The 14,270-nt window shown below is 40.0% G+C and overlaps 1 protein-coding gene across 7 annotated transcripts in view; it reads right to left on the bottom strand.

The window, feature by feature from the left end:
• Positions 1 to 14,270, bottom strand: part of SOX6 (SRY-box 6) — a 528,512-nt gene that overhangs the window by 13,106 nt on the left and 501,136 nt on the right. For all 7 annotated transcript variants that reach the window (XM_019551786.1, XM_019551785.1, XM_019551787.1 and 4 more), the window contains one exon: positions 12,492 to 12,708. In XM_019551786.1, coding sequence (XP_019407331.1) covers positions 12,492 to 12,708 — 217 coding nt within the window. The remainder of the gene's footprint in view (positions 1 to 12,491; positions 12,709 to 14,270) is intronic.

The raw sequence follows: 14,270 nt of genomic DNA, 5'->3' as shown, positions 1-14,270 counted from the left end.
GCCGGAGCCTGCACCGGCGTCTGTGGAGCTGGGAGCTGCGCGGCCGGAGCCGGCGGCTGCGGAGCCGGGAGCCGCAGAGCCAAGAGCCGCGCAGCCGGCGCAGGGAGCTGCACAGCAGGAGGCAGCAGAGCCGGGATCCGCGCCGCAGGAGTCAGTGGAGCCAGGAGGTGCAGAGCCGGAGGCGGCACATGTCAGAAACGAGGAACCGGTAACAGGGGAACCGGTGGCAGCCGCTCCAGAGGGGCCCGGGGGAAGAGGTCCTGAAGGGAGGACCCTTCTCAGGCGGCTGCAGGCCGTTTGGCCACTTAAGAAGACCCGCGGGCGGGGAGGTAAGCCCCCGCACACCCCCGGGTCTCGAGAGACAGACAGTGGGGGTACGGAGACCCCAGAACAGCCGGAGCTAGCGGCACCTGGCCGGGGTCAGGTACCATGAGGATTCCTATAGGATCCTGCAGTGTGAGGGCAGAACCCCACTGCAGGACCGGTGGACAGACAAAGGGGCCACGTGTCCCTGCCCGACGGGGCCGGAGGTTATTGGCAGTGGGAAGAAGCCCCGCCGGCCCCAGAGCAGCGGGCATCGACGTTGTACGGCCATTATACTATATTTGTTACCTAGCAGGGGTTAACCCCCTGCAGGGGGAGCCACCCTGATGGTGGATATCCCGGAGGACCGGGCGAGGGTGTAGGGGAGGAGGAGCCCTCAGGACCCCTGGACTTTGGAGACGAGGGACCGCATCCGGACTGCCAGCTTCCCCGCACGGGTGAACCCCTAAATTACATCAAGTTGTGGCAGGCGAGACCGGCGGAAGCGGGAACGGACAGCCGAGTACCCCCTCCTCTCCAGGGGCCGTCGCGGGGATACCGGGACTCACATCAGGTGACACACCCCATCCCCTCACAGCCTATTTGAATGCACATTAGTGAAGGCACATGGGTTTTTTGCAGTGCTTCAATGCGCATTAAAATAGGCTAATATGCAGTAAGATGCACATGTAGATTCACTTACAGAAACTTATTAAAAGAGTTGCAGAAAAGTGGGAGGAGGAAAGTGAGTGCTAAAGGCTCACTCTAGAGTGGCATGCTAATAACCTCTTCTCTGTAAAGGGGAATTAACTGACTTCTGTATTTATTGTTAATAGGGAAGATGTAATGATAAAAGTTATAATTTAAAGATGCTCCATAATTTAGGGGATGTTGACAATTGGGAGATGGTCCCTTAGTTAAGTAGTTGATAGTGAGAGACAGGCATAGGATCTGCAGAGGTAGCTTACTACCCCAAAATAAAACGTATTGTGTAGTCCTCATTCACATATGCCTGTGTTTATTGAACCTGGTGATCACTACCACATAGTGCCCATATAGTCATAAAGGCACAGATCTGCCTTACTCACAAAGAAAGTATTTTCCTCTGACTCTCTACCTAGGGGGCCTGATTTGATAGATATACTAAGACCACCTCCACTACAGCAGGCCACACACAAAATAAGAACTGGAGGTGGATGAGGGCTTATTCCTTTTTCTCAAATATCACAGTGATTAAGCACTCAGGTGGAATGTGGGATGCCCAGGTCTGATTCTTTCCTCATCACAATGGGTTTTGACCAACATCTCCCACTATTCAGGTGAATATTCTCCCATGAAGCCACAAGATATTTTGGGTAGGGTTCTTCCAGCCCCTCTGATTGAAGCTGTCCCACTTCTCATGGATTGACCATTTGGCTAGAAAGGGAGGGAAAAAATCACTTTGAGCCCAGTGATTGGAGGAGGGATCTGACCACTTCCATATCTGTGTAGCAGCCTCAACATTTAGAACTTTATATTTACTTGTGAAACTGGGGTGCCAAGGTCAGCAATTTAGATGTATAAGGTACAGAAGCCATTACAGAGTTAAGTAGCAGATCAGCACTGATTTGATTGATTTACAGAACGTCAATGACCCCTAAATGATAGACACAGAGACCTAAAGAGATAGATTTTACCTATACTGTTTAAATCCATGATTGTACACTCTTGCTAAGTACAAGTGTTCAAAAAGGCTGAGGTGGAAGCGCTCTATGTATCATATTTTACTCAAAGTGCTGTTCAGTGGCAGTGGCAGGGGATGAGGGCTTGGAGCCTGCCTGCACTGACTGAGGCCAGCAGCCTGGGGACCCCTGTGCCTGTGGCTATCAGCACAGAGCAGCTGAGTGAGCCAAGTTTCAGTGCACCTCCATGCAAGAGGGGAGAATGGGAGAGCCTACTAAATCACCTGGGATGTCAGCAGAACCTAAACTACCTTGACTTGTGATGGGATGTGGTACAGAAGTTGGATAAAGTGCTTTAGTCTGATACCACCTCCATCCAGGGTTAACTTAGAGTGGGATCTGCCATTTTTAAAGTGCTCTGTGCCATGAACATCTGTTTGGTAATGGTTTTAGAGTATTTTCTACACACTTAACATGTGATAAGTATAACTTCTATACAGGCCCTATCTCCTTACTTGGACTATCCATCGCCTCTGTTGCATGGGTAGATGGCGACTGCTGTAAGAAAAGTATGTGTTCTGCATAAGGCACTGAAAGGAACCTAAGTGAACTGCGACCTACTCTTGGATTCCAAAGACTTGCTATGCCATTCCTGCTGAGATGTTCATGACAAGATAAATTAAAGTTGCCAGCCTACATATTTTTGGTATTTCCCAACTTTGGGACTTTGGGACCTTAGGATCTTTTTTAATGTTTTTAGTAATTAGAATGATCAGAGCAGAACTGTGTTTTCATAGTACTAGGCTCAAACACTGGAAAGACATATTCATAAAAAAAGAGATATCACTGTTCCCAATGCCAGCTCAGTTCTACAAGGTGCCAATTACCCTAGTCCCCCACCTAGCAAACACTTAAGCATATGCTTTACTTCAGATATGCTTCTAGTCCCACTGCTGTAAGCAATGCCACTCTTATACCTAAAGTGAAGTAAGTATTTAAGTACTTTTCTGGATCAGGGCCAAAATATTCAGGACCATGCAGGATTGCCAATTATGAAACAATTAAATGTACTTCTCAGGACTATCCCCTAGCTCACCTCCTAATGTTTCTGGGGCTTTGCAGAGTGGGGATGAAGAAGGAAGAGTTGTGGAAAACATTAGCAAAAGGCAAAGGGAAGTAAACTGTCTGGAAGGAAGACAGTCTTCAACATACTATGTCTGTGATCCTGAATGAGCATAAACCAATAACAACCAAGACATGTGGGCACAGAAAGAAGTTGATGGCTGAAGCCACTGGCAGATGTTTGAAAAGATGGCACAATGGGATCCAATATGCAATCCCCGTAATCATGCCTCCTGCCATGCCACATCTGCACAATAAGAGGCATGACTGTGGTATTAGTCACCAGATGCCATCATGCCATATTGCCAGTACAGGGAGAGCCCAAAATCCCAGAATCAGAATCCTATGGCTGGGAGTCCCATCAGCTGACAGAGTTCCTAACCATGGGAGTGCATGGCATGCCCCTGCAGTTGGGAGCTCCTATCACTGACAGGGCTCTCAGCTGCGGAAGTGCATGGTACGCCCTCATGGCTGGGGGCTCTGAACACTGACAGAGCTAGGGCTGGTTCCACCATCAGCTGATCAGAGCTCTCAGCCACAGGGGCACATCATTCATCCCCATGGTGGGAGCCCAGTCAGCCGATCTGTACTCACAGTCGGGGGAGTTCATTGTGCTCCCCTCACCTGGGACCCTCAATTAGCTGACCAGTGCTCCCAGCCTCCAGAGCACACCCTCATTCAATTAAAGACATGATAGGAACCAGTGACACAGTTATTACACATAATTTGTGAAATAACTTCAAATCTTATTCCTGGCTTTATCATGCCATTAACTGAATGAACATGTGGCTAGGTCACTACTTAAAATGAGATTAATAAGTTAATCATATCTTAAGTGTAACATGTGTCAGGGGCCTGAGAGACATAAATGACTATATACATAAGAGAGTTTTATGAGTTGCACATTTCAGTATATTCCCAACCTCTTTTGCAAATGAATGTTAACTATATAGGGAATCCATCTATAATACGTACATAAATACATACTTACTTACATACATAGTACATATACACACACACACATACACTATCTATCTGCACCAAACAATCTAATTAAGTGTAAAACTTCTTTCACACTCAGTTAAATTATTCTCTGTTAAGATTTAAGAGAGGAAGGCATTTGTGTGCCATAAATTCACGCTTTTGTAAGTAAGGTTTTCATTATTATGCTATTTATCAATTAGGCCAATAATTAAGGGCAGGAGAGGAAGAAGTACCATTCCTATGTTAGTCCTTACACAGAGACAGGAGACTATAATTCTATTAAATACCATGCCACAGAGCTACTAGGAACTCAATTGACACCAAGCTTAGGAACCAACAGAGGTGGTAAAACCCTAATCATTTTATGTAAAGTAATATCACCATGGCTTTATGTTCAGAAAGTGCCTTGTTTCTCTGAATATTTACATACCCCAACACTTATATGTGAGAATGAAAGAAAAGAGGGGACAAAGTATTTTACTGAAAAGCTGAACAGAAGTGATGACAGGGTTTTTTAAATTTAAATTACAGCATATTTTTATATTCTGGACTAAGAGTTTTCATTTGCAATTGTAAAAATTTACTAGCAATTCACTTGAATTCCAAATATTTCACATTCCCCAAAAAGGATTACTTTCAGCTTCATTACAAGCTACTTCCATTGTGTTATCAATCTATTTTGGAACCCATATTGCCACTCAGTGAATATGTAGCTCCCAGAGAAATCAACGGGAACACAGAACTTGGACATTTGCCTTTAAAAAAAAATAAAATCCCTGCCTTCACAAAGATTCAGCCTTCAGTCTAAAGCCCATGGCCTCTAGTCAGAACAACAAAAAAGTAGTGTAGCTCAAATGAAAATGTTACTGATCCTGTTAGTACTGTAAGCTCCTTACTTGAAGCCTCTGCAGCTCTGAAACAACAGTTGTAGAAGTTTAGTGACAATTCACAATCCTGTTTGCAAACTGCCTGTACATAGACCAGATTTTTACTAATTTGTTTGCCATCTGAAAGCAGGAAATAAGAAATGCTTTGTGCAAATGATGTTCAGCCAATGGATTTGCTTGCAAATGAGTTGCTCTGAATCCTGCTTCAAAGCCTCACCATTAAAAATTTAATATTCCAGTTGTGGAACTGGATACTAAAACCACATGGTAATGTTTCTGTTTCCTGATTAGGTGACCTAAGCTTTGCAAACTACTTCTGCTACATGTCCCAGGATTCCCTCTCCACAATCATTCAAGAAAAGAAAAAAATTCACTGCAAAGATCGTTCACAAGAAACAAAGAGAAGACTTTCACACACAGAGCAGAATTAGATTTAGAACTCACCAACAAGTTCATGCATAATTATCACTCACTATTCACTCAACTCTAATGCTGACATTAAACTTTTTCCTCTAAGGTTCCTTTTAATGTCTTTAATAAACTGGCCAAAAAATAACCTTTCAAAGAATACTACAATATGTACTCAAAAAGCTTTTCTGAGAAAACAGCAAGATTAATGGGGTTTGACCTTCTAAAAATGAGTAGCTTAGAAACTGGTATTTTTATTATTTACCGTGTGTGCTGCAGTAATGCTTATAGGCCGTAGGCAGAATGAGGGCATTAGGGTTCTATGTGCTAGATCTGTTTTCAAGAAAATGCAAAAGTGATTAAATTGGTGCAACAATTACATCTGTGACTCTTGACTGCCTAATTCCAAGGAAACTACCTTTTGTTCATATGTGGCCAAATGGTAACTAAACCACAGAAAAGTGAGAACTGATAGTGAAAATAGTTCTTATTCCAAATGAAGCCATTGCTATGGACATGGCCATTGCTATGGACATGTGCAGAATATTCCATGATATTCTTTTCCTTTCAGTTTTTGAAAAAGTTAAGCGTATATTATTATATTGCTGAGAAACCACAGCAAAAGGAAAAGACAAGTTACGAATGGGTTACAGGATGCACTAATAAGAAGAATTATGTGGACATACTATGTATGATACACAGACTGGGATATACTGCTAACAGATTTAGAAATTAAGGCATATATTACAAGTTAGCAAATTTCTCTTGTGTATCCAGTAGGAGGAGTATATTTGCATAAGTATTACATCTCATTTACATTTTTTAAGGTACGAAAGAAGTATAGAGCAGAATCTGCAGGGGGTATTTTTACTTTAGGCATCATCTTTAATGCCTGCCAAGATGGAGCTTGAACCAAAGGAGTAAAACAGATATGCATAACTGATTTGTGTACCAGGAAAGTAGGTCACACCTTAGGGGCTTAGTGAATCCCCCTCTCAGGAATGCACTTTGCTATTCTTCCCTCAATAAAATGTAGAAAAATCACATGCATGGCTTGTATAGGCACTGGATGACTGCAATGGGCCAACTGAATACAGACCTGGAAATATAGATAGCAAATCAGGAATCGTAACTTGTCTCAAGGACTGTACTATGTGATAAACGGTATAAAACAATTCAGATCATTTCTAGATCTACTGAAGTCAAGCAGATTTTTACTACTGAATTCAATGGACTCACATGTTCACCTATCACACCATTCTATGGTTTCCAAATATTATAAAAAGCAAACAGATTTTAATTATTAAAGATGAACTGAACTAAGCCAAGAGTTAAAGGCTAAGGCCTTATTCCACAGAGCACTTAAACTTGTGTTTAATGTTAAGATCCTGATTAAGTCTCATTACTTGCAATGGAATGAAAGTGCATGCTTTAAGGGTGTGGAGAAAAGAAAACACAGAGCACTGACAAATGTGCAGCTTCCCGCTCTAACTCATGGTGCTTCACATAAAGTGCCAGGGGTTAGAGCAACCCTTCCGGCAGATGTTTGCCGTTGAGTCAGGAAGGTGGGGAAGGGGAGGAGGGAGATCGAATCAGGGGAGATTGGAGCCAATCCAGGAGAAGCTGCCTGTCTGCAGCCTCTCTCTCCCTAGCCGTGCCACCCCCCCCCACCCCCAGCTCCAGTGCTGTCTGCAGGATAGAAGAGGGAGGAGGAAGCTCTGGTTTTCCAAGCCTGTGCTGGAGGGGGCGGGGGGAGGGGGAGGTGGATTGGAGCTTCTTGCCTCATGTGGGTGGGGCTGGACTGCATCAGGCCAGCCCTGATCATATACAGGGACTGACAGAAGTTAATGGAGGCACTCCATTTTGGAGCACCTTTACCTGAACCCTCATTACATGAAGATTAATTTGTAATGTGATCAGGCACTTTTAAAGTGCTCTGCAGCTGTCCACTTCTGTCAGGGCATGGCTTTCAAGGGGCCAATTGTGTGACAAATGTCACTTCTGTCAGTGCCCTTAAACTATTTTAAAGGGTGAGAGGATGTTACCACTCCTGAACATGCAGCAGGTGATTTGTTGTAACTGTTCTGTTGTCCACTCTGCTCCATAGTAAATGAAGATAAGCCTTAGTCATGTAACCATTCTAATCAAGGATAAACTTCCCTGGTTTCATTTCTATTCACCATGAGTTATGAGTGGACAGACACAGCAATTATGGCGTATTCAGCTGAATTAGAGCAACTCCTCCATCCCTTCCCTTAAAATAGTATTTGTTTGTTTGTCTGCACCCCTGCATTACAGATATGTTGAAGTGCTTTGCTGAAGCAGGGTCTGAATGCCCATATTATACACTTTGACTAATCTTTTAAAACTAATTTCCCTTTTCTGAAATGCTCTCTCTCATTCACTGAAGTACCAAGTACTATACCGTTCTGGGACAGTACCCCAAATCACATCATCCTGTGACATCTCAAGATACATGGATTGCCTATGTTGTTGAGAAGACTAGTTATATTGTTCTCTGGGAAATAACCAAAAATATAAATAGAAGTGGGGACAGAGCTGGAAAAGAGTTGATTTCAATCTGTATGTAATCCCAATGTGTTGAAGTGTTGGAGTATCTTGTATATATTTTCAGTCTTACAGTTTTATATTTTTTTGAGTTGCAATTAAGCTTAAAAACCATTTAATAATACTATAGCTGCCCTATTAATTTTTACAGACCCAATTTTCAGGTCTACCTAAGCTCTGCTAAACACAGGATCTGGGGGTAAGAAGGCATACTGCCCTCATGGCTCCCAATTATGATTTTGTTTTCAGTGTCTTTAATTGTACTTAGCTACAATGGCAACCGCATGGTCTTTTCTGGCAGACACAGATTGCAAGGGCACCACAGTACTCCTGTCATGCCTCGGAGGCTATAAGGAGTGGCAGAGAAGGGTCAGTTACACCAGTCTTACACCACTAGAAGACTACCCTTTACCAGGGAAATCCTCATATGTCCAATTAAGACTTCTATCGCCCAATTACTCCACCAGTTTTACTTAAGGGCTGTACTGGGGCTCAGTATAATAGGACAAACACAGAAGAGCATAGGTAACATGAAAATTCTCATATCACCTGACCTTCTGGCACCAGTGGTATTAAAGTTATTAGGATTTTCCTGGAGAATGTTCCATTTTTCAACCTTGCAAAACTAACCAAACATTTAAATTGGCAAATTACCATTGTTTGCTGATCCCTTCAGAACTATTTTTCTGACAGCTCTTTAAGTGACTAAAACTAAATTGGTTGTGTTAGAGAAAGTGCTTATGCGCTACACACCCCTGAAACTTACATCCCTGTAAGGAATGAAATAACAGTAAAATTCACAAAAGCACCCATTGTGTACTTACTTTTAGCTCCAGCTATGGTAGTATAATATTACACCCTTATTCAAAACAGTAGTCTAGCAACATGCAGACTATGCATGTATACGGTAGTTATAAACACTGTAAAGGCTTCATTTAAAATTTCTTATAGTAGTAAGGCATAAGCAAGTTAATGCTCATATACTTTGCAGACTATTGTATATAAAAATATACATTTCTCTGGACAATGCACTAGACTCTTAAAAGACTGAGAATTGAAATATTTCTGTAAGACAAAGCAACAAAGGAGAGATTATTTAACTAAAATGTTCGAATTTGTGGTTTATACATGATTCATTCTCTAGTTCACATTTTCTTATGTAAATGGAAAAAGAAAAATCAAAGATAAATTGTAATTTATTGGAAGCCCATTTAAAGCTTAACTTTTTGCAGAAAGTTTGGAAAGTTATCATTCAAAACCTCCCATAAAAGATTATCTCAGTCAGGACAGCTCAAATAGTATAAAAGACATGCTGGATTTCTACTGGATTTTTTTTTTAATTAACTGCCTACGTTTAAACCAACATATAGCACATCAGAAAGGTAGCTAGGCAGTTTTGACCCCTGGACAGCAGTGGTGCACAATATGAAATGTCATAGTGTTTCCATTGCCATGAATTAGGTAGGTCTTTCTACCCGTGCTTTAATACATCCTATATTTATCTTTGTATTCTATGACAATAATTTTGCCCTTATTATAACACTTTTATAAACAATTCAATTAACTTATTTTAAAACTGAAAAGACAGGAAAAGTTCTGACACAAGACCATATTTTAAAAAGAATCTGGCATTATTTGTTTTCTAGGATAAGCCTGAAAAATCCTTGTAGGTCTACAGCCACAATAAATACATATGGAGGCAGGGGGTCGGACTAGATGATCTACTCAGGTCCCTTCCGACCCTAGAAACTATGAGATGCTGGAAATCTTTACACTTGAGAGTACTCAATGCGAGTAACAGAATAGTCACTTCACAAACACATCAATGCCACTGAAAATACAACCCAGCACATGGGAAGTCCAAATACTTTACGCATTGAGAGCTGTCTTTGCTCAATCTAAACCAATAAAAAAAAATAATGGCAATCTCTCAAAAAAGGAACTAAGGTGATAAAAGAGTCATTTTCCCATTAAAAAAACAAAAACACCAAACCAACCAACCAAATAAGGTTTTTTTTATTCTAAGGTCTTCTGCTTTAGATTTTTTTCTTTTTGAAATTCCATTTTGCTCTGCAATATTAACGTAAGTGTAACATAGCTTCAGAAGCTTTTTGGTTCTAAAAACGTTGGGGTCTGATTTCACTGCAGACTAAGCTATATAGCTCAACAGTTTAAACCCCAATTCTATAGTTTGGAAGAAGATTGCACAGAGTTTAATAAAAATGGTGGGAAAATGAGTTATATTTTAGTTTAACTCACTTAGATTGGATTAGTTGGAAATTTATAGTAGCATAGGTATTGCATCAGCAAATATGTTAGTGTGAATGATAACTACGGTTATCAATAGACCGGCAGATCTAATAAGCTAGCTGGCTGTAGACCTAATTATTGCGGTATTAATTGCAAAGTTTTATTGTGGACAATAAGCTTATTATCTATATTTGAGAAGAATTATATTTTAGAAAACAAATCACACAATGGAGTTTTACTTTAGTTTTTCTCATCTGGTGTTGGTGTGAGTTTGTGTCTTGGTTTGTTGGCGCAGGAAAAAAAATCAGTGGAATTTTAGGGGGCTGTGGGCTATACAAACTTCAGAGAAACTCTGCAAACACAAATTCAAAAGAAGCCAACTTACAAAGATATGGTCTCCTCAGATCCAAACCTTAAATATCAACTAAACAGTGACCTTGATCCCGTTTCATGTGCAACTAATCCACATAAGCTATCTTCATATTCTTCTTTTTTATCACTTCCATACCAAAGGCCTATCCCTATTTACACTAAGACCCTTCTATGCTTTGGCAGGGTAAAAGAATCTGGTCATATAGAAATTTGGTGTAAATTACATGGAAGTCCCATCAAAATAGATTTAATTTACACTCACTTTAAGCCCTGTTTATATTGCTAGAGGGGTGTGAAGTGGTCTGAAGTGTAAATGAGAATCAGAACCATGTATGTAAAAAATAATAAGAAAATGCTGCCTCTTGTGGTATTTTTGATATGTAACAAGGAATCACTGATGTTAGCTTGGATCAATGCTGTCATTCCATTTCCAAAAAGAACATAACTGTTCTTAAACCTGGCCTTCATATTGTACCAATTCCTTTGATCTATACAATGCTGTGGCTTAATTCTGCTTTGAATTAGCAACCAAATTTTTTATTGTCTTTTCTTTCATTGTCATGTGCTCATGTTCCTTTATCCATTTTAACCAATATTGCTGCTGTTGGACCTTGCACATTTATTGCATGGGTATGACTGGATTGCTAATGTGCTTTGGAGGAGGTATACTAGAGTTTCACCCCTTTGATCTGAATATAATTCAATATATGATTCAGATAAAGTTCCTGTGTACAACTTCTGTGGCAGCCTATTAATACACAATTTCCCCCAGAGTGCAGAAGAGTTAAAAAGCAAACGTCAGACTCTAGACTAGAAGATTATAAAATATCATCATATTTCAGGGTATCAGAAACACTTCTGGATACTGATTGAAGAAAAAAAACCACATTGTTTCATCCTGTACCACAAAATAATTGACTGGAACAGGAGTTCTGCATCCCAAGCCAAAAATGAGGGCACATAACCAACGTCAAGGTCAATTATCTGGTAGTAAAGCACACAACAACAGGAGACTATTGTGATTAGAGAAATAAGCAGAACATTGTGAATTTGGAAGGGCTGGCAGTGCACATAGATTTTAGGTTCTTTTTAAACCACCAGAAACGTTGTGTGCGAGCACTTAGCCTTACAGATTAATTCAGAAGAAATGGAAAAGATAAATCAGCTGTGCTGCAATTGTTTCAGTAGGCTTTTTATCCTGCGCCTGGAGAACTTCCATAGGACTGCATCCTCTTCAAAAAGTCAGCAAGAAATGCTTAAAGAAATATTATTAACTAACACAAATAATTAAAAATGTAGGATCATTTAGTGCCATATATTTTGATCTGGAAACCTGCTTAAATGATACATTTACTGCTAACTGCTTCTCAAGACTCATTTCTTCAAAAAGGATTGTACATCACAAAACAACAAAACGCATGGAAAATCCAAGACCAGTGATGCTTAGTCTCCAGCCTAAGGAAGATATATGAATAATTCACTCAGGTGTTGGCACAATGTGAGCAATACTAGCCTTGTTCTCTCTTCCCTCCCCCATCCCCTCCTGCAAATCTTTTGCTTTCTTTACCCTTGTCCTTTCCAAATTGAAGCCTTTACCATGTTTTCCCATTGTTCTTGTCTTAAGCCAGGGGTTGATTCTGGAAACCATCACTATTGATAGCAGGACTCACATAGGGCCTGATCCAACACCCACTGAGGCCAATAGAGAAAAAAACCTGTTGAGTCTATTCAGCTCTAGGATCAAACTTACGGTCAACTGAACTCTAATGTATGCGGTTAGTAGCCCTCTCCTCAGTAGCACACTTTTCAGTATTTTATTAATAAGATTTTGGACCTTAACTTGTAAACTCTTCTGGGAAGGAACTGTCTATTTGTTTCAAAATATCATACCCTGTTATAGTTCTGCCTTGAAAGAAATAGCAACAATAATGCTTACCCTACAGTAAAAAACTGCCTCATCTCCTGTCTTCGAGATCTCATCAGTTGCTTATATTCTCCAATACGCAGTTTCTTGCCATCAACAATGCAGGTACGTTTTGGTCGGGGTTTGTATTTATAGTTAGGATACTTCTCTAGATGGATTTTACTTAGCCGTGCCTGCTCTTCGTAGTAGGGTTGTTTCTCTTGATTAGACATGGACTTCCAGCGAGAGCCTATATTAAAAAAAAAATCAACAAATGTTCAAGCCAGGCAGGCTTCACTCTATTCACATACATTTCAAAGCATCCTTTCTTGCCACTCTACTTAACACATTGACCACCATTTACAGCAAGCATCTGTGACAAAGACATTCAAAATTCTGGATGCAATTCTTGACACACATCTTAAAGGAATTTGGCTTCCAGAAATGCCTGAGAACCCACCTTCTGAAAATCTAGTTTAGTAAGGGTGCCTCAAGTTGGGCACCCAAAATCTGAGGCACCTGAAATAATGAGTTACTTTTGCAAATCAGTAGTACTGTTCCTCCTTTATCCTTTGAAATAGTGACCTTTGGACTGTGAATAATTCTATGATCTATGTATTAACATGCCTGTTAATATATTCAAGATGGGTCTACAGCCATTCAAGTTGATCTCAGAAGCTTAGCTCACTGCCAGTGAATGTTTCTCTCAAGTTATATAAAAATCTACCCCATAAATTTCCAACAGTGGATGTTCTGCAACTTAGCAAGGAAAACTTATCAAAACCTTGCATAGTCTCAAAATTACAAATAATCCTTTGCTATCTGGGTGTCTTTAATTTAGTTACACTTGGCATATTATTGGCACCCTACCATATTTTAAATCCTATTATACTTATTATCTCCAAGCCAGATGTAATAAATGTATTGAACTACATTTAGAAAGTTATATTTAAAAAAATGGAAAGCACATTTGTAATTATATACACCACTTTAGGTATTGTAAACTTTCATTGAAAGCTGCACCAAAAAAACTAGTAAAAATTTAATTCAGTTTATACAGGAAGAGGAAAAAGTATTCAGATCCCTTGTATTGTTTATAAAGAACTATCTAAACACTTGAAGAGAGACAGAGGGTTTTTTTGGGTGGGGGGTAAAGAAATGCAGAAAGTAGCTTTTTGGTGACTTTCAAATGGATAAAACGATTACAGCTGTGGTAAACGTGGGTGGAAGCTATTCTTTTACCAAGATTTTTCATACATCAACAAATGGAAAAGTTGTATAAATATTATCCGTAGCTAGCAGTACTGTGTGTCAGTTCTAATATTTCAGCCTCTTTTCTCATTGTCCTGGAAAAGTTGCACAGACATTATGTGGATATAGACTTATTCGTGGCAGAGCAGATCCTGACAGGTTAATTCCATGGTTAACAAACACATGACTGCTGGCACTTCTGAAATATTTATGTTGAAAGTTTACATTTTAATGAATACAGTTACTATACTCCTAATAGTTTTTTCACAGAATGCACACAAATAATATAGATTCCCTACAGCTGCCAACATTGAAACAGTACAGGTTTTATACAAAACTGAAAGGCTATTCATATAGCTTACTTAAAATGGTAGACAAATATGAGAACTACTAAGTATGATTCTGGAAGTTTTAGGACAGAGTAACATTCATTTCTAGAATGTATGTTCATCTCTGATAAAAATAACAAATGCATATTTGAGAAACTGCTTTCTTAAGAATACCTTGCAGCTCTGAAGTTTACAAAAAATGTTTACAGATTAAACTTGTTTCTTACTACTA

Source organism: Crocodylus porosus, unplaced genomic scaffold, assembly GCF_001723895.1.
Source record: "Crocodylus porosus isolate Cpor-Errol unplaced genomic scaffold, CroPor_comp1, whole genome shotgun sequence".
Lineage (NCBI taxonomy): Eukaryota > Metazoa > Chordata > Crocodylia > Crocodylidae > Crocodylus > Crocodylus porosus.
The sequence above is the reverse complement of the archived record's forward strand: the minus strand, read 5'-3'. Positions and strand labels throughout refer to the sequence as shown.